Source organism: Micromesistius poutassou (genome assembly GCF_964030765.1).
Source record: "Micromesistius poutassou genome assembly, chromosome: 20".
Classification (NCBI taxonomy): Eukaryota; Metazoa; Chordata; class Actinopteri; order Gadiformes; family Gadidae; genus Micromesistius; species Micromesistius poutassou.
In genome coordinates, this window is record NC_140290.1 from 703861 (window position 1) to 722519 (window position 18659).

Below are 18659 nucleotides of genomic sequence, written 5' to 3' on the forward strand. Positions count from 1 at the left end.
TCTAGCCTCGAGACAGACAGAAGGTTACATTACCGAAGTACCGCGTACCGAAGGTTACATTATTGCCGAAACGAAGAATACATTAGTTGAATCCTCTACCGCGGTGACAGATCTGCTCGGCGCCCAGGAAGTATGGCTGTGGAGGCATCTAAAGTGGTAATGTCTCAGTGTTTTGTGTTGTTTAACTGTATTTGAGTCTGCTTACTAGACAAGTCCAATGTTCATCAGTGGTCGCGAACAGGACCAGCACAGGAGCCCAACCTAGCAGTGACCCCAGTACGCTTAAACTGAAAAGGCTCTTGAAACATTACTGCCAACATTACAGATGAGTCGGTCAGTTAGACCTGCTTTGCATTGGCAGATTACTCGTATATTTTTATGAAAGAAGTGATGTTGTGAATAAAGAATGTCATAGTTGTTTAGTCATATTTCCTTGGACTGGAGGCATAATACGATCTCCTAAAAGCTTTGGTAGCTATCATTGAGGCATACTGAAGCATTGGCATCACTTGGGAGTTTCACATTTCTTTTAATATTTAAGTGTTGCAGAAACCACGAGAACAACCAGGGACTATTGAAGTCCCTGACACAGGCTAGGGCTAATCAGTAAATCAATTTGTCAGTGTACAGACATTTTGTCCCTTACACACACAGGGACTGGTGGTAAAACAACAACGTTTTCTAGGCTGGTCACAGTGGCCTTGACGCAGACCCCCACCCAAACCGGCTCTACAAAATACTTGCTATCACGTCAATACTCCAATGCTATGCCTGGCTAGGTGTTGCAGAGTGGTTCCCAATGCAGTTTGACTTGAGCTCTCCCTCCTTCCTATAGGTGCGCTTGTGCATGCGCCACATGCCCCTGTTCTCCAGATGTGCACATCCCGGCTCACCACACCACCTGCGATCGTTAAGTACCTCCCTGAGGTGTGAATTGTACATCAACAACATGTGTTCACCTCATCTGTTCCCTGTCCGTACTCCTGGCTTGACTTATCGTCCTTCCAGGGACGGGAGGAGCATGACGCGGAGACGGAAGATTGTTTTAGGGGTCACGGCTGCTGTTGCGATGGGGGGGGTTGGATACGCCCTGGCCGATTCTCAGCAGAGAAGGAAAATCAGGAACATTGTGGCTGGCAAAAGACGGCTCTGCAGGTTTGATTACATCATCACCATCAAGTCACATGACAGTGTACTGGTTCTTTGAAAAGAAAAAGTCTTTATTGACTCTCCTCAGATCACTGACGATCGGGTGCCACATCTCGGTGGACTACTGGTGGACCACCAACGTGGCGTTACGCCACCTTGATGAGGTATAATTGATTTACATTTTTTTTAAATCAATGGGTCAAAATATCATACAAAGGGTTACAGTTCCAAACGGTCATATTTTCAGCTCACTTCTATTCAAGCTCAGAGACTGCATGTCTGTGCACAAAAGAAATTGACTTCACTAGCCATTCCAGTCAAATGTGACCACTTTTTAACACTCAGACACGCGTGAACTCAAATTTTGCCTTGCTGCATAATGCACCACAAGCAAAGTTGTCCGCATGACGGAGCCCGCAGTGAGGCTTATTTCAAGTGGAACTAAACTTGAGTCACAAATGTGTGTCGCCCTGCCAGAGCAGCCCACCCTACCTGGCGGCGATGTCTGCTTGCCACCAGAGGGCGGCGGACCGCATGGTGAGCGGCGCGGTGAGGAACGGGGGGATCTACATCAAGCTGGGCCAGGGCCTGTGCTCCTTCAACCACCTCTTCCCTGTTGAGTACATCCGTACGCTGCAGATACTGGAGGACAAGGCACTGATCAGGGGCTACAAAGAGGTGCGTTTCAAAGTTACGGTTGTTTTATCGGGAGTGTTAATAGCGACATAACACGGTCCGGATTCATAGGGAGAGGGTCAAAAATGATCGGTCGTATTTGGTTGTTATGCTTGTTGTTGGGAGAAGATGATCAGCGGTGCACTTTTGCTTGTACCCCCATTTTCTGAATGACAGGTGGACGCTCTGTTTCAAGAAGACTTTGGTAAATCCCCAGATGAGCTATTTAGAAAATTTGACCCAGAGCCAATAGCCGCAGCCAGCTTAGCCCAGGTCCACAAGGCGGAACTGTTTGACGGCACACCTGTTGCTGTGAAGGTGGGTACCACGTGGGTTGATGCGCGTTCACCATGACAAAAGTATCTGAGAGTCTTCTTCCCCACACTCTTTAGGGTTTGAAACTCATGATGTTTGTTGGTTTATTTCCCCACAGGTGCAATACATCGACCTCAGGCAACGCTTCGACGGTGACATCCAGACCTTGGAGTTCCTCCTGGACATTGTTGCGTTCATGCACCCCAGCTTTGGATTCAGATGGGTGCTCAAGGTTGGCATTCTAGGTTAGGGACAAGCAACGATCCTTCAATTTGGTTTTGATGAAATTGAATAAATACAATAACGTGGCGTTACATTTTTACATCTTATGATGGATGGTGATGTTCGATTGATACGATTGACGCTGTGATTCTTGATCACCGCAGGACCTGAAGGAGACGTTAGCCCAAGAGTTGGACTTTGAAAATGAGGCCAAGAACTCAGAGAGGTGCGCAGTGGAGCTCAATCACTTGAAATTTATCGTTGTTCCCAAAGTCTTCTGGAAGGAAACCAGTAAGGTGAGGGGGAACAGTAGCATCCATTGATTGCAGGGGGGTAGCCTTGAAGACACATGTTCCCACAGAAATGTGATTGGCTACTCCTGATTGCCATTCCTACTAAATCTTGCATATGAATAAATAAGTACATTTAGTTAAATATGCGTTTTCCACACCCCTTCGTAAAGGCTGGGTTGTCCCTGTTATATACTTTGCAACTCTTTGTCTCCCTTCTCAATGTGTCTGGACATGCTACTGATGAAGTCACACTTGTTTTGTTGTTTGTTCTGCTTGAAGAGGGTGCTGACGGCAGAGTTCTGCGAGGGCTGCAAAGTGAACAACGTGGCAGAGATCAAGAAACAAGGACTGAGTTTGAAAGACGTAAGAGATGATGATGATGATGATGATGGTGATGACTATGATGATGATTCTGATGGTGCCAGCCATGAGCACAGTGATGATCACCACAGCATTATAACACAACACAGACCATGTGTGCCTTGCAGACGGCTGACAAACTGATCTGCACGTTTGCAGAGCAAATCTTCAGCACAGGCTTCATTCACGCAGACCCACACCCGGGCAACGGTGGGTAACGTGTATATCAGGTCTTCACCACGGACAGGGAACGGGATCAAGAGATTAAACCTGAGGGGCAGGATAGATGACTGGATCTGGTTCCTCACTCGAGAGCTTGCCACAGAAATGTGCATTTGTATAGATTTAATACTACACATTACACATTACCACTATAGACATGCGCACACGCACAAGAGATAAAGGTGTGATGGTATTTTGGCATTGATTACACTCATTTTGGATTTTCATAATACACGTGCATGATTTAATTATATTACCCTGATTAAAACTACAGAACTGTGCTGACCTTGTGAAGACACTGCAATAATGTAAGAGGTGTGCGTGTACAAGTGTATAATTTCTGTAATTGCTGTTGACCGCCCACTCTGTCACACTAAAAGCGCAAGCTTGGCCAAAGCGGGGCTCTGAGGATGTGCTTGTGCTGCAGTTCTGGTGAGACGAGGTCAGGACAACAAGGCAGAGCTGGTGCTGTTGGATCACGGCTTGTATCAACACCTCAGTCAAAGGTACAGCATCCATCTCTCCCTTCAAGGTGCTGTTGTTATGGGTTTGTTTTGCCAAGTTTATAAGCAGATTAGCACGGCTGATTTTAAAGCACAGGGCTGCTTGGTTTCACACTTTAAAATGTCTGCCTTTTTGGAAGAGTTATTCATAGCTGTTGACGACTATTGGCAGAGAATAAAGTTCTGTCCAAGAAGTCGTCTTTATTCAAAATGAATACACATACATAGTTAAAAACGTTCAATTAAAAAAATAATAACAGACTTGGCCTGTCCACAAATGAACCTAATGTTTACAGGGAGGGGTGATCTAGGACTCTAACTGGGTGTGAACTTTGAACTTTGCAGCGACCGTGCGTCCCTCTGCAAGCTGTGGAGGGCCATCATCCTGCGTGACGAGGCAGCCATGAAGAAATACTCGGCTGCGCTTGGGGTCGAAGGTGAGGACTGTTTGTCCTGTCTACAGAACAGCTTGATGAATGGCTTGTTTTTCTCTTTTTTTTTATGGCCAAAGCAATTATAGTAATTATAGTAAAATGTGTTGATATGGAACAATGAAGGACAGCCATGTTTCTGTTCAGTGTAAGATAAAGGATATTGTAAAGTGTAAGTGACCGCGATTCCGCTGCAATTCAAACTCTGACATTTAAGAAACTTGTTATTCCCATGGTTAAGTCCCATGCTAACTTTTTGTGCCTTTTCTTTTTTTTTAAGCGAGTTCCCTTGTTGTGTATTATCATTATAATGAGTGACGCTGTGTATGGGATAAACCCCACACCCTGGTGTTCTACTATGAGTCCAAGAGGCTTAAAAAATGTGGCTTGTTTGATAAGACCCTATGTTCATTGATGACATCGTCCAGCCCGAGATGAGATCAGCCATGATCAACTCGCTGCCTCTTGCAGTGTAGACGCATTCTGAAATGGGTAGTTAGCCATTCATTGTCATCCATTAGATTCCAAACAATTGTATAGGAGCTACCGGGCTGTATCTTGGTTTGTAAGCTTCCAAGCTAGGAAGCCTTTTCCAATAGTGCCCAGAATCCAGAATTGGATTCTGTGTTCACACTTCACTGCACATGCTCACAGAATTAGAGCCAGAGACTGAGCGGCAGGCAGTGTGAATCCTTTGATGTTAAATATCCTGGTCATGAGCACAGTGGTTAACCTTGGCTTGATTCGACCCACCAGTTGCAATGGACTGGCTCGTTGGTAAAGAGTGAAATTAGTGTTCCGTTCACTTCAGTGTCACTGTATGTACATTCTCACATCTGGGAACTAAGGATGCATTTCAAGGACAGATTCAGGGTTTTTCCAGGCCCAAATTAAGGCTCAGGCAGCAGCAGCAGAGGTGAAGCAAAATAAATGCGCATGCTACTGTGATGGACTTTGTTTCCGCTCACAATTACTGTGCGGGAACAAAATAAATTGCATTATTATATACATATATACACCCAGGAAATAAGGATTCATTATTATAAACTCTGATCTGGTCTGGCTGGGTGGTCGAAAGATGCCATGGGCAGTGATGGAGTGTATTACGGACAGTATTTTCTGACTGAATAGTAATGTGTGTTTCAGCAATAAAGCCGCAGAAAATGACAGATTAAAACAAAAATGTATCGACTGCAGCATCTGAAAACATTCTATCACTTATTATGTCAACAGTGAACACACGCATTCAGTCATTATTTTCTACCGATAGCTGGTTGTTGTTGGCATACATGATGATAGCTTGTGCCACCACGGGCTGGGTGTGTCATTCGTCCCGAACCAGAGATGGAGGATGGGGGGCTAAACAACGCGGGTTAGCTAGGCAACCAGCCATATATTTGAGCTAGGAATGCCTGCAAGAGAGCACAACAACCATTGACACGGCACAGCCATCAGCACATCGCTGTGTGCTTGTAGCCCACGTGAAGAGAATCACAATTGCTTTTATTACATCTTATTGTATACAAGAGAATAATTCTTATGCTTTGTTCCTCAACAGCTACATAGCAGCAACAATACAATATAAAGTAAAGATAGCGATTGATTCTATTGCAAAATGCAGTGATACTGGAGAGGAAGAACATGTATCAAGCTTGGCCCAGCACTCCAGATGTATAAAAATTGTATCCTAGGTGAATGTTGAGCTGACGGATCACACAAGGCTCATGCTCGGATTCCGCTAGGCTAAAGCCAAGCACTGTTGAGGACCTCTTTATTGCTCCAAGCACTTTAAAGGTCTTTATTTTATTTTTAATTATTTTTTTTAATCCAGCACTCATTTAGATCTAGTGAATTCTTAGGTCAATTTTTCCTGACGTCCAAGGGCCTTGGGTTTGACCAACGCAAATTATATTCAGAGCAGTGGAGAAAATTCACACACTGGTTGATGGAGGACGGCTAAAACAGGATTACACCAGTTCTCCCTAAATAATGGCCTAATTTTTATAAAATGCCATGGATAACTGTCGAAGATCATATAAGACATAACCACGTTTTAAACAAAGAAAACGATGAAGGGTTCACTGACCCTTTTACATGACAAACAAACACCATGTTTCAGCCTGTCCAAGAATGCTTTCCCGCACTTCTGGTATACGCTCTTCTCTGGTTTTGGTTAACTATGTAACGTCAGCAAGGTTTACTTAATGGAGGGCCATTGAATCTTACAACGACGGCATTTAAGTGGGTATTTGGTTGCATCATGGCACTATGAAACCCATTACATCTCTTTTAATCTTCAACTCCTTGTTACTAAACTGTTGTCAGTGTTCCTTTTCAACTTGAAATGGTAAATTAAGTAATGAACAGGCGGCACATGAAAACATCAGCATTTCACTCTAAAACCCATTTCACCCATCTCATTTTAATATCAGAATAACCCAACTAACTGCAATACGAATACATAATACATGTAGGGCCCGAACTCACTGTCTCCCTCAATTCAATTCAGTTTTATTTGTACAGCCCTTAATTACAGGTACAGTCTCAAAGGGCTTAACAGGCCAAATATTTATGACACCCTCTTGACCCTAGCCCCCCAGAGGGCAAGAAAATACTCTTAACTCTCTTAATTAGCACAGAGGAACGAAGAGTGGGGGGTCCCTCCTTCCAGGGATGATCAGGAGTGCAAGTGATGCCATAATTGACATGCATACATACAGGCCAAACATATTAAAGGGGTTCTGGCCGGTTAACCATAAGGAGAGTCCAGTCGCAATCACCGCAACACGTTAGAACAGACAGAATAATGAATTCCCTCTCCGTGTGCTCCTGCAGAGTACTTCCTGTTCAGCGAGATGCTGCTGCAGCGGCCCATCAACATGAGGGAGCTGGGCCTGTCCAGCCTGCCGAGCCGCGAGGAGACGGCCTACATGCAGGACATGGCCGTGCACCGCTTCCAGAACATCATGCGGGTGCTCAAGTCCATGCCCCGGCCCATGCTGCTGGTGTTCCGCAACCTCAACACAGTGCGCAGCATCAACATCTCGCTGGGCGCCCCGGTGGACCGCTACTACGTCATGGCCAAGAGGTGAGTGTATGAGTGTTGATCGTTGGCGAAAACTGTCGCTAGGGAATGTAAAGTTGACGGTGTGCCGTGTTAACACTAGGGGGAATGAGGCGTGTTTAGAGGGCCATGTCTCTGTCGGTCGGCAGTATGGACCCCGACCGCATTTACATTTAGGGGATTTTGTTGACACTTTTATCCAAAGCGACTTGCAACTATTCATTCACACACCGACGGTGGAGTCAACCATGCAGGGTGACAGCCAGCTCGTCAGGATGTCAGCAGTCTCTCTCAGGGACACCTCGACACTCAGCTAAGAGGAGCCGGGGATCAAACTAGCAACCTTTCGGTTACTAGTCAACCTGCTTTACCACATGAGCTACTGTCGCCCTTTAATTTTCCCATTTCTAGGACCTTCGTTTTTTTTTTTAAGATTGAAGTACTACCTTCTATGTGTTTAATAGTCTTAAATGTACTTGATTCTAAAGGTTTACTCCACCCAAATGCTATTGAAATGCTACTCCTGGTGGTTCTGCCTCACAAGATGGCGCCCGGCGTGATGTAGCTCCACATTCCCTATAGAATGCGTTTTTGCCATTGGTTGCTTTTTATGCTTCACTAAAATACTTTCCAAGGCATCTACATTAGTATCGGTGCACTATATAAACCCTCTGGATGGAATAATATCTACATTTTCTCTCATCTGAAAATGTAAGGAAGGCTTAGTGTTAGTTTGGCAGTCTGATCTGGACACCTTTCACTGCCAAATGTTACTGTTTGTTTTGTTTGTTTTAATCAGCCGCACTGGCCAGAACGTGAAGAACCTTAAAATGGATGTGTATCGTGACAGATACGAACAGAGATATGTTCAGAGATTCCAAAAATGTTTTGTGTGAATCAGTGCACTGATTATGTTTAATAGTTGCTGTTTAAAACGTTGTTCTGTCCTTTAGTGCGGTACGTGGGTGGGGACAGTTCCAGGCGGAGAGGACAGGGGTGTTGTCCAAACTCAAAGCACTGTGCTGGATGCGGACGGCTTGGGAGAGCCTCAAGTTTGAGCTGGCCTTGCGGTATGTATGGAGCAAATCTCTGTTTGGAGTTCCAGAAATAAACCATAGAGTTGTAATTCTAGTCGTTTAAATTAAGATTGGAATTATGTTTTTTTCAGTTCCGAGATGGCAATGATGAGTCTGACGCGATCCTTTGTGAACCTGCTGTCTTATTTTGGTCTGGTGTCCCTGGATGCCGAGGCGTACGAGTACCTGAGGTAGAGGGAGTGAATACCACTGAAAAACACCAGAGAATATTGGTCACAACTCATGGACAACACTGCATCAAGGCAGAAGTGCTTTGGTTTTTTTCACCAGATCCCATTGAGATAGTCCATGGGCATCGCTAGGAATGTATTCAAGGCTGTGAAGAACTCGCCTTTTATTATACCAAGAGAATTGCTCCCAACTGATCGACAGACGTTTAATGTTTAATGTTTTTACCATAATGTACAATTTTATGTTTAGCTAATCTATTTAACTTTATTTAGTATTTTAGTCTCCAATTTTAGGCAAACATTTTTTAAATAAAACTTCAGGAAAACTTGGTGGTGAACATTTTCTCCAGTGATGATAGTTATGTTTTATGCCAGATATAATTTAAAACCTTGATGCAGATAACAAGAGGCAATGTTGTCAGTTATTTGAACATATTAGAAAATGTGAAGCCTTTTCCTCGATGGCACTCATCTGACTATGCACATCATCAAATAAAGAACCAATTTCAGGATTCTGAAATCAAGTTTAATCATAAATTTGTGTACAAAATATTGAAAAAGATTTTTTTTGCACAATAACAATTCATGTTCACAAAAAAAAAACTGATAGCACTTTTTTTTTTTTCTTCATTTCAAATTGTTTTACTATAAAATAAATGGCTGGTGGGACGATGCGGAAATGGGAATGTTGTGGCTCAGAAGTGAGCCGTAACTCTGTCGATCTCCAGGAGGTCATCCAAGATCTGCAGGGGATGGAAACTTTCAAACACTACACACCCATTTTCTCCGCTATTGTGTTCTCGGAGCACTTTCCTCACTTATGGCAATAGGATTGGTGTGGCATTTCTAACAAACGACACAAACGATAGCTCTCAAACCTTCCTTAGAGCACCTTTGTATTTAAATCAACCCCAAAACAGTGAAGTGCTGGCCTCCGGCTCATACTCACAATGTCCTGCGTGGTGCCGATCTTCTTGGCAAGCTCGCTGCGCTCCATGGTGCTGAGGTACAGGTACTTGTTGAGCAGCTCCCCGTCCAGGACGTTGCGCACGGCGTTCTGCAGCGTCCGCCGGTCGCTGTGGAGCATTCTGGAGGACACCACATGAAGTTTGGTTACTTGAAAACTTTTCGAGTCAACAGTTAAACTGGGTTCTTAGTGAAGCAGCCAAATCCTTTAATAATTGATTTGCATGTGTGTGTACCTGAAGGCCTTGGGGTTGAGGCCTGCGTGGTGGGGCAGCATCGTGTTCAGGGCGTTCTGCAACATGAGCAGTCGGCGGTACGTCTTCTCCTGCATGGGGAGCAGCAGGCCCAGACCTCCGTCCAGCGTGGCTGAGGAAGCACAGCAACACTCAGGGTCTACGCTTCCATAGTGCTCATGTTTGCGGAAGCACTGGAGAATAGACTTTAACATAAGGTTTAAGAAAGGCGGGCATTCTTCTATACATACAATACTTTCTTTTTGGGGTCAAACATTTTGGTTCGATCAGAGCGAGAGCAAGAGAGAGAGGGAGCTAGAGAGAGCCAGAGAGAGAGAGCTACCAGAGAGAGCCAGAGACACGTACCGAACCAGGTGATCTGCTTGTTGTCCCAGGTGAGGGACTTCTTGCTGGCCACGTCCTGTGCCCCCCTGCAGGGCATCCTCCAGAAGGTGTTGACGTTGGCGCCGGCGTTGAAGTCTGCCCGCCGCAGCAGGCGCATGCCCCCGAAGCTCTCCTTAGCTGCAAGAGTCAACCCCACAACAAACCAAGAGTGAGTGGCAGGCGATACAAGGCTGTGTTGGCAACCCATGTACCCATGTTGACAAACCCATGTTTGTTTAACATAAGCATACATTCTGCATACAACTAGCCAGTGGTATGCAGACTCTTTCAACTCTATATTAGCTTTTATTTTCCAAGCATATCTTAAAGGTTCCATGGCATGCTACTTTATGGATGCTTTTATATAGGTGTTAGTATGGCCCTAATACAGTACACAAACGTGCCGTTTCTGTGTCTGTATCTTTAAATGCTAATGAGGAGGAGAGAATCGGGTCCAGGTGGAGGGTGGGGGTGTGGCCCTAAGCAGCTTGTGGCCACGGTACCATGCACTAGTGTTCACAGTGGATGTATCGCAATGGCTCGGATTCATAATATCATCCGGAGGTGCACACAGCTTTTGGTCGTGTTCTGTAAATATTCTAGAACACTCTGGGTGCTCCAGCGGGAGGCCTGGAGCTCTATATCTAAATAATATAATATATAGATATCTATATAATATAATATATATATTATCACAGCCAAAAGCTGTGTGCGCCTCCGGATGATATTATGAATTCGAGCCATTGCGATAGAAATTTTCAAGCCATGGGACCTTTTAAAAATGTATGCTTATGTTCATTTTGCTTGACTTTGCAATAGTAGTTTTATTATTAAAACAGGGAGAGAGCATCAGCCTTACCTTCAGGTAGATACATGTAGACGGAAAGATTCTTGTCTCGGTCCGACACTAAAGTTAGAGAAAGAATCCATGACATCACGCATACTTAAGACAGTTAGCTGATGTTTAGCACTATAGCTAAATACAACGTTACCCAAGAATCCCAGCTGGTTGTTGTCCACCATGAACTCAATGCTGTAAACCTCCAAGGGCTTTGCGTCCTGTTATAAACAAATAAACAGGAAGTAGGTCAGGAAGACTGAGGGTAGACCTGGGCTCTGGATTGGATTAGAATAGAGTTAACATAATCTGGGACAGTCAGGCTTTTCTGTTTGGGACCATTGGGTTTCAGTTCAGCTACGATGTTCCCATGTACACTACCGTTCAAAAGTTTGGGGTCACTTAGAAATGTCCTTATTTTTTTAAAGAAAAGCCCTGTTTTTTCCATAAAGATAACATTAAATTAATAAGAAATACAGTCTAGACATTGTTAATGTGGTCAATTACTATTCTAGCTGGAAACGGCTGGTTTTTAATGGAATATCTACATAGGTGTACAGAGGCCAATTTCCAGCAACCATCACTCCTGTGTCCTAATGGTACATTGTTAAGCTAATCGTACTAAAAGGCTAATTGGTGAGTTCCTTGTGCAACTATGTAAGCACAGCTGAAAACTGTTGAATAAAAGTGTGAGTTTTCATGGAAAACATGAAATTGTCTGGGTGACCCCAAACCTTTAACCGGTAGTGTAAATCAATCAAATAAACCACAACAGCTCGATGGACCCAAAACGAGGAGACTTCCGATGCACAACACCTAGAACTCATTACCGTCAATTCAACACAATTTCAACAATCCACATGAAAATGGTTCTGCATTGGTCAGAAGACCGACAGCCGCCCCCTGAGCCCACCCACCCGGCTGACGAGGGAGAGGGTCTTGCTCTCCGTCTGGTAGCGCAGCAGTGAGACGCTCTTCATGAGGTCCGCCGCTAGGATGAAGTTCTTGATGCTGAACATCTGGTGGATGTGGAGCTGCGTGTCAATGAAGGCCATGCCCGTGAGGTCGTTGTCCTTCAGGCTCCACAGGAAGATCTGTGAGGGGAGGACCGGAAGGGTGGAATCGGTCGGAGCGCCAAACAAATAGAAAACACAAAAATGGAACTACTTAATAATAATGGTGAAATCCAAGTGACTAAAACTAGTTGCTGCTAGGCTCAAATAAGAGCTTATAGACGATAGACGATCAAGAGAGCATAGAAACTCTTCTGTTACTTTTTTGTGGTGCGGCACTTCCAACAAAACACAAAGCATATGGTGTCTCAAACCCTTGGTTTGTACACTAAACCAGTGTTTGCTACGCCGCTGTTTACAGCTTTAACACATGGAGGACTTTGACAAGCGGGGGCAGGACCTTCTGCCCGATGGCGGAGACCAGGAAGCCGCTGCAGTGGCACAGCGCCGTGACCGGGCCCTTCTGCTCCTTCTCGTACAGCGTCTTGAACTTGTTCTTGGTCAGGGGCTGTCCGGGCTCCGGCACCACCTCGATGATGTCCAGGATCAGGATCTAAAAGGGGGCAGGAATGCAGTGGGACAAACTTATGGTCGATCTGGTTGATTTTGGCCTAGTGCTAAAATCTTGCAGTGGGGTAGTGCAGTGGGGTAGTGCAGTGGGGTAGTGCAGTGGGGTAGTGCAGTGGGGTAGTGCAGTGGGGTAGTGCAGTGGGGTAGTGCAGTGGGGTAGTGCAGTGGGGTAGTGCAGTGGGGTAGTGCAGTGGGGTAGTGCAGTGGGGTAGTGCAGTGGGGTAGTGCAGTGGGGTAGTGCAGTGGGGTAGTGCAGTGGGGTAGTGCAGTGGGGTAGTGCAGTGGGGTAGTGCAGTGGGGTAGTGCAGTGGGGTAGTGCAGTGGGGTAGGGGCTGTGGTGGTAAAAACAGCAGCAGGGACTCACCCTGCCCCTACAGGTGACCTCCTCCCCCTGCATCAGGCAGGTGCCGGCGGCGATGTAGCCCTTCAAGCCCGACACAGTCTCCTGGCTCTTCAGGGCCACCGTCTTCATGCAGGTCACGTGCTCCCACTCCTCCAGGTCAATCCTGCCCAGATGGTAAAACACCTCAATCATATACCTTCTATGAGCAATGACGCTTTCAGCCAATCCACTTCAAAGAGATAGAGATTCTGTAAGCAGTGGATGAGTGGAGCTGCCGCTCTTTAATACAACACCACTGAGACAGGCTCTACTGTATGTTGTCAATAATGGCCTAGGTCTTTTTCTTTGGTTTGGAGGTTCATATATTGAATGGTTATCCTTATGTTTTTTATGGAAATGCTGCAAAACATATACTGTTCTTTTCCATAAGAGGACTAATTGCATATTATTATCATCACATTGCCCTCCGTTCACTTGTAAATAACAGTGAGTCCCCTGTCCTGACGGAGAAGGGTGAGCTGTGTTGGGGCGGCGGCTGGGCCGTCTCTTACCGCGTGTTGGGGATGGTCTCCCAGCTGACGGGGGAGATGAGCTGGATGGAGAACTTCTCTTGCTGAGGGTTGATGTAGCGGTCGTCTACAGGCGGGCAGACACAAGCAATAGGTTCAAACTAAGACTTCACCGCCTCCGGTCTCATTCCTCACAGACTAGGCTGGGATAAGAGTGACAGGTTGTAGCGACGCTACAAGTTCTATTTTCTTACCTCTGTCTATGGTTTCAAACTCCTTCTCTTCCCCCGTCATCCTGGGGATGCGTGTGGTAGGCTCTTTGACACTGGTGCATATGGCGTACACCTGGGAAGAATCCACACAACATTTAACTGAACAGTTCTTTGGAAATGGCTCCCATCCATGTGTCTTCATCTTCCTGTCCAACACACTCAGGGAGCAAAACAGCTAGATCTCGCTCTTAATTTGTGTGCATTAACACACACACACACACACACACACACACACACACACACACACACACACACACACACACACACACACACACACACACACACACACACACACACACACACACACACACAAGCAGTGACTCAGACTATGAAGAGGGGTGAGATGGTGAGTGTGGAGTCATGGGGAGTGCATTAAGTGTCTCCACACTTTTGGTACTGTGCGGGTCGGTGAGTTACTAACTGTATCCAGCAATTGCGAGTGATGCGTGTGTATGCCTTAAAAAAAAAAGAAAAAAAAGTAAGATTTATCTTTGAAGCTTTTATCCTTTTTATTGTAGAGTGAGTAAGACAGGAGGATATGGGAGAGAGCGGGGGGAGGACATGGAGCAAACGACCACGGGCAGGAATCAAACCCGGGTAGCTGCGGTAAGGACCGGGCCTTAATGGCACGCGCTCTACCCGGTGAGCCTAGGGGCGCCCCACGTGTGTATGCGTGAATGCATGAATGCGTGTCTTGCCTTGGACTCCACGTGGTAGGAGACGTAGTGCACGGTGCACCTCAGGGGGATCTTACGGACGGGCCACGGGGCATCGTAGGACAGGTAGGTGGGCAGCACACTGATCCTCAGCTCTCCCTGGGGGACACACATTGGACTTACTCCAGTTACATACCTAGTACTGCTTCCTTAGTGGAGATAACTGCATATTGTTTGACACAAAAATAGATAATAATAATGAAATGTATTACTAAAGTAACCCTACTTAGTACAGTGAAGAGGCAAGTACATGCAGAATTGTGTGTGTGTGCGTGCGTGCGTTGCTCACCTGCTTGTTGAAGTAGAGGAAGCCTTTGGGACAGTTGATGTTGTGGAAGGGGGAGAAGGACTCAATGGAGCCGTCGATGGTCATGGGGTGGAGCCGCAGGGCGCCACGCGACGTCACCAGCATCCAGTGAGGGGACGGCCCACAGATGAACACCTGGAGCAGAGGGGAGGGGAGTTCAGGTCAGCCAGGGTCACTTTGTCACGCGAGCGAGACCTGAGGGACTGTGCCGTTGTGCATGTTTCCACCGAGTCTTCTGATAGTCTACTGTAAGGTACTTCACTCTGGTCTTGAATTTTGATTGAAAACTGTTTGTGCCTGATAGCTTACATCACTTCACGCTTCATCATAATGAATATCAAAATCAGATATGGTTGTACATATACCTTCCCACCATGATACATCTGGTAAAAAGGCCCATCAGGAACCCAGCCCTTACCCCAGAGTACCCCGAGATGTCTTCAAAGTACCGGAACCGGGCCACTCGGCTCTTGATGACCACTCCGTCCTCCCCGCCATCGGCTCGCCGTTCCTTCCTGACCTTTGACCTTTTCTCCCGGAAGTTGATGTTGTGGGGCATCTAGGCAGAACCGTGGGGAGCTTTTAATTCAAACGGGAGGAGGAGATCCATTCATTCTCCAGCGGTCGCTGTGATCCGAGACGTCGACGGATTGGAGGGCCCTTACCTTCTTGAAGCGCACTTTGAGGTTCTGGGCCTGCTGCTGGTCGTAAGGGAAGGCCTCGTAGATGAGCAGCTCCTGGTCCACATGCACCTGGGTCACAAAGGGAAACACTTTACCCAAAGAACCAAGGTCCTTCCCCTGTTGTACTGTTGTGGTGAGTGCACAGAGCGGGATAGTGGAATTTCATCTCTCTAGCCTAATGCCATCAAGTCCCAAGTGATCCAAACGACAATCCTCCTGTATTTTCTTCCCATTATCAAGCATTTAATATAGATAGATATATCTATAGATAGATATAGATTCTAATATATAGAATGTACAATTATTAGATTGAGTAGCACAGTAGGAAGAGGGTTTCCCATTGAATCCTTTATCTGGGCTTACCAGCAGATAGGGCCTGGTGTGGTTGTTGCCTAGCGACACCAGGGTCACCTCCTTGACCAGAGGAATCTCTCCCTGTCGTGTCACCTCCTCTTTTTTACCCTCCCCCTGTGTGGCCGACTGGCCCGAGGAGCTGTCCACCAACACCCTCTGGCCAACAGGGAAGTTCTTCACCAGGAACACCAGCCGCCAGTCGGGGAGCTGATAGATCTAGAGAACAATCCAGAAAAGGAAACAAGGCATTTTGATTCATGATTCTCTTGTACAGGTTGTACGATCACGATACATAGATTTCCATGTTCGGTACCGTAATCAATGTTATGTACCCATGGCGATGGTTCAAAGCATGTGAGTGTGTGTGAATGAGCGGTACCTCCATCACACCGTTCTCGCGGACTATCATGCACCAGTGGGTGGGCTCGGCTTTGCCCCCGCTCCCCTCGCTGCCGGCGGGGGCCGAGGTGGTGGAGCCGCGGTTGGGGTCGTCCCGGTTGGCGGCCATTTCCGCGTTGCAGTCTCCGTACAGCATCTCTTCCTCGTCGTCCATCGAGTGGCTAGGAACACACACACACACACACACACACACACACACACACACACACACACACACACACACACACACACACACACACACACACACACACACACACACACACACACACACACACACACACACACAGAATGTTGTTTACCATTTCTGTCCCTCGTTGAGCTATTCTAATGGGAGACGATTCATTTTTGTGTTAAATGGTTTTATGTTTACAGTTAAACGCGTACACTCTGTACTACACATGAAGTGTCACTATACAGATAGATTACACATGTATGCAGGGATAGTCTGGTCACACGGACTGGCAATATATTATCAAACAGATTTCACATGTGAACAGGGATTTCAAATGTACGCACTACGCAGAGATCTTATTCTGTTGAGACAAATCTACCCCCATATGTTCTATACTTACTACTATACACAACCTCATACTGTCATCAACACTTGATCATGCACAAAAGTCATTTTTAAACAAGTTTTTTTTATAATATGTTTACATGAATTTTGGCCTAGTTTTGAATAGGATATATAATTAAATTACTACTTTATATTTTTATTATTATTGTATTTTATCCTGTGTTTTCCACTGCTGCTGGGCCGTTGAAACAAAGATAGTCACCCTCTGGGGGATTAATAAAGTTGTTATCTAACCTCCAAAATAAAGCATTTGCCAATGCATGTTGTTGCTCATACTAAAATAGGATTGCTCGCCAACGTGTAGTACCGTAGTGGTGTCTGAGCAATGTCGGATATGAAATGCGACTCTGGCATCACCACAGTTAAACAATAAGTGTCCGAGAAGCTTAACTCTCTCTTTCGGACGCACCATCAACATCAACTGCTTCAGACAGAGCGCCACACAGACACCGCGGCGTGATGTTGTAGTGCACTTCGACATCTGGCTATGACACGACTTGAGTTTGCCGAAGAGAAAAAAAAAAAAAGTTCATAAATTGGTTGCAGAGGAAGAGCAAAACATAGGATTTTACACCCGTTTTCTCTAAATGTCTTATTTCAGTCACTGTTATAAAATAGCTTAGTGTACCATATTGAGGATTATATAAGACTTATTTCAACACTTTAAAACAAAAGGAAAACGAGTGTGGGTCCACCGCTTTCAGGCACGACTTACCTCAGCTCCTGGAAGACGGTCTCGGACTCGGACAGGCTGCGGCACACCATGTCGTCCCGGACCGGGCAGCTCACCATCTTGTTCTCCGTGGTGAACATCCCGCTCACATCACGGTATGCACACAGTGAGATCACGCGGGATTGCTGCCAAGGGGGGAGGGGGGGAGAAGAAAGAAAGAAAGAAAGAAAGAGAGAAATGTGAGCATAATAACATGTATATGTTGTATGTGTATACAGGATAGTGAAATCCTATTGAATTGGGGCAGTTGAGAGGAGAGGCCCAGGGACTCACGGTGGAGATGTGGGGCTTCTGCAGGGCCAGCCTGTGTGTCTTGCCCAGGTACGAGTCGCTCTTCAGCACAAACATGGTGACGGCGCCGTCCGCCGTCATGATGACCACGTGGGGGTCGGCCACGGAGCAGTGCACGATGGGGGAGCCCAGGTCCACGGGGATGAAGTGCAGCTGGGTGACTGGTGGTAAACAAAGACATTTAGACTTTAATTCAAGTGAAATCAGCTGTGATGCACAACCGGTAGTTGTGTGTGGAACGGCAGGTTGGAGATGGGGCGGTAGTTGGAGAGGTTGGCTGGATCAAGGGTGGGCTTTTTGAGGATGGAGGTGACGGAGGCAAGTTTGTAGACAGAGGGAACATGACCATGGGATAGAGACTGATTGAAGAGGGTGGTGAGGTGGGGAATGAGGACAGGGAGGCAAGCCTTGGTTAGTCGTTGGGAGGGGGTCGAGAGAGCAGGTGGTTGTCTTGGACACAGTGATGATGTTCAAAATGTGGGAGGAGTCAACAGGGGAGAAGGCAGTGAGAGAAGGGGAGGGCGGGTGGTCGGGGGGGGGGGGACAGGAATGGTGTGGGTGGAGGAGTTACTGACAGCGGCAGTCGGGGAGCTGTGTGATTTGGGAGATTTTATTGTTAAAGGCGAGGAGGAAAGAGTAACAGAGGTCAGGTGAGGAGGGTGGATTGATGTCCGGCGGCTGGAGCAGTTTGTTGACGGTGGAGAACAGGATGCGGGGGTTCCGGTTGGTGCTTGGATAGCGTCACGGTAGGAGGAGATGTGATGTTTGTAGGCTTTGGTGTGAACGGTGAGGCGGGTTTGTTTGTATAGACGTTCGAGTTGGCGGCCAATCTGTTTCATGGTGCGGAGTTCCGGGGTGTACCAGGGGGCGGAGTTGGTGAATGAGACAGAGGACGTTTTCCAGGGGGCAAGGGAGTCAGAAAGGATGGAGTTGAGCATGATGACATTGTCGTCAGGGGAAGAGGGGGCAG

General features: G+C 46.5%; 2 protein-coding genes across 4 annotated transcripts in view; one reads left to right on the forward strand and one right to left on the reverse strand.

The window, feature by feature from the left end:
* adck5 (aarF domain containing kinase 5) lies at positions 1 to 9020 on the forward strand. 3 transcript variants are annotated; one of them, XM_084484881.1, is made up of 15 exons: positions 1 to 156; positions 836 to 927; positions 1009 to 1155; positions 1238 to 1313; positions 1627 to 1827; positions 2002 to 2142; positions 2258 to 2371; positions 2526 to 2657; positions 2934 to 3017; positions 3125 to 3224; positions 3664 to 3742; positions 4085 to 4176; positions 7006 to 7258; positions 8188 to 8304; positions 8403 to 9020. In XM_084484881.1, the coding sequence occupies exons 1-15, from the start codon at positions 133 to 135 to the stop codon at positions 8503 to 8505; spliced, it is 1755 nt and encodes a 584-aa protein (XP_084341007.1). In that variant the 5' UTR covers positions 1 to 132; the 3' UTR covers positions 8506 to 9020. The 3 variants fall into 3 exon arrangements, with proteins under 3 accessions (XP_084341007.1, XP_084341008.1, XP_084341009.1); XM_084484882.1 differs by having other exon boundaries at positions 3143 to 3224; XM_084484883.1 differs by lacking the exons at positions 1 to 156; positions 836 to 927 and having other exon boundaries at positions 1094 to 1155; positions 1632 to 1827.
* cpsf1 (cleavage and polyadenylation specific factor 1) overlaps positions 9012 to 18659 on the reverse strand; it is a 23476-nt gene continuing 13828 nt past the window's right edge. The window contains exons 20-38 of the mRNA XM_084484880.1: positions 17672 to 17850; positions 17381 to 17523; positions 16069 to 16249; positions 15699 to 15905; positions 15318 to 15404; positions 15071 to 15211; positions 14635 to 14787; positions 14328 to 14444; positions 13612 to 13702; positions 13400 to 13484; positions 12870 to 13011; positions 12336 to 12488; positions 11840 to 12016; positions 11077 to 11143; positions 10944 to 10991; positions 10067 to 10222; positions 9704 to 9833; positions 9451 to 9589; positions 9012 to 9244 (exon numbers count right to left, since the gene is read on the reverse strand). Of these exons, the coding sequence (XP_084341006.1) occupies positions 9197 to 9244; positions 9451 to 9589; positions 9704 to 9833; positions 10067 to 10222; positions 10944 to 10991; positions 11077 to 11143; positions 11840 to 12016; positions 12336 to 12488; positions 12870 to 13011; positions 13400 to 13484; positions 13612 to 13702; positions 14328 to 14444; positions 14635 to 14787; positions 15071 to 15211; positions 15318 to 15404; positions 15699 to 15905; positions 16069 to 16249; positions 17381 to 17523; positions 17672 to 17850 (2444 nt within the window). The 3' untranslated portion in view covers positions 9012 to 9196. The remainder of the gene's footprint in view (positions 9245 to 9450; positions 9590 to 9703; positions 9834 to 10066; positions 10223 to 10943; positions 10992 to 11076; positions 11144 to 11839; positions 12017 to 12335; positions 12489 to 12869; positions 13012 to 13399; positions 13485 to 13611; positions 13703 to 14327; positions 14445 to 14634; positions 14788 to 15070; positions 15212 to 15317; positions 15405 to 15698; positions 15906 to 16068; positions 16250 to 17380; positions 17524 to 17671; positions 17851 to 18659) is intronic.

Bases quoted from the DNA above. Each gene is read 5' to 3' on its own strand.
- adck5 (XM_084484881.1), top strand. From the start codon at position 133: ATGGCTGTGGAGGCATCTAAAGTG. The intron at 2,372-2,525 runs GTTGGCATTCTA...TGATCACCGCAG, and splicing joins GATTCAGATGGGTGCTCAAG to GACCTGAAGGAGACGTTAGC. The intron at 8,305-8,402 runs GTATGTATGGAG...TGTTTTTTTCAG, and splicing joins AAGTTTGAGCTGGCCTTGCG to TTCCGAGATGGCAATGATGA.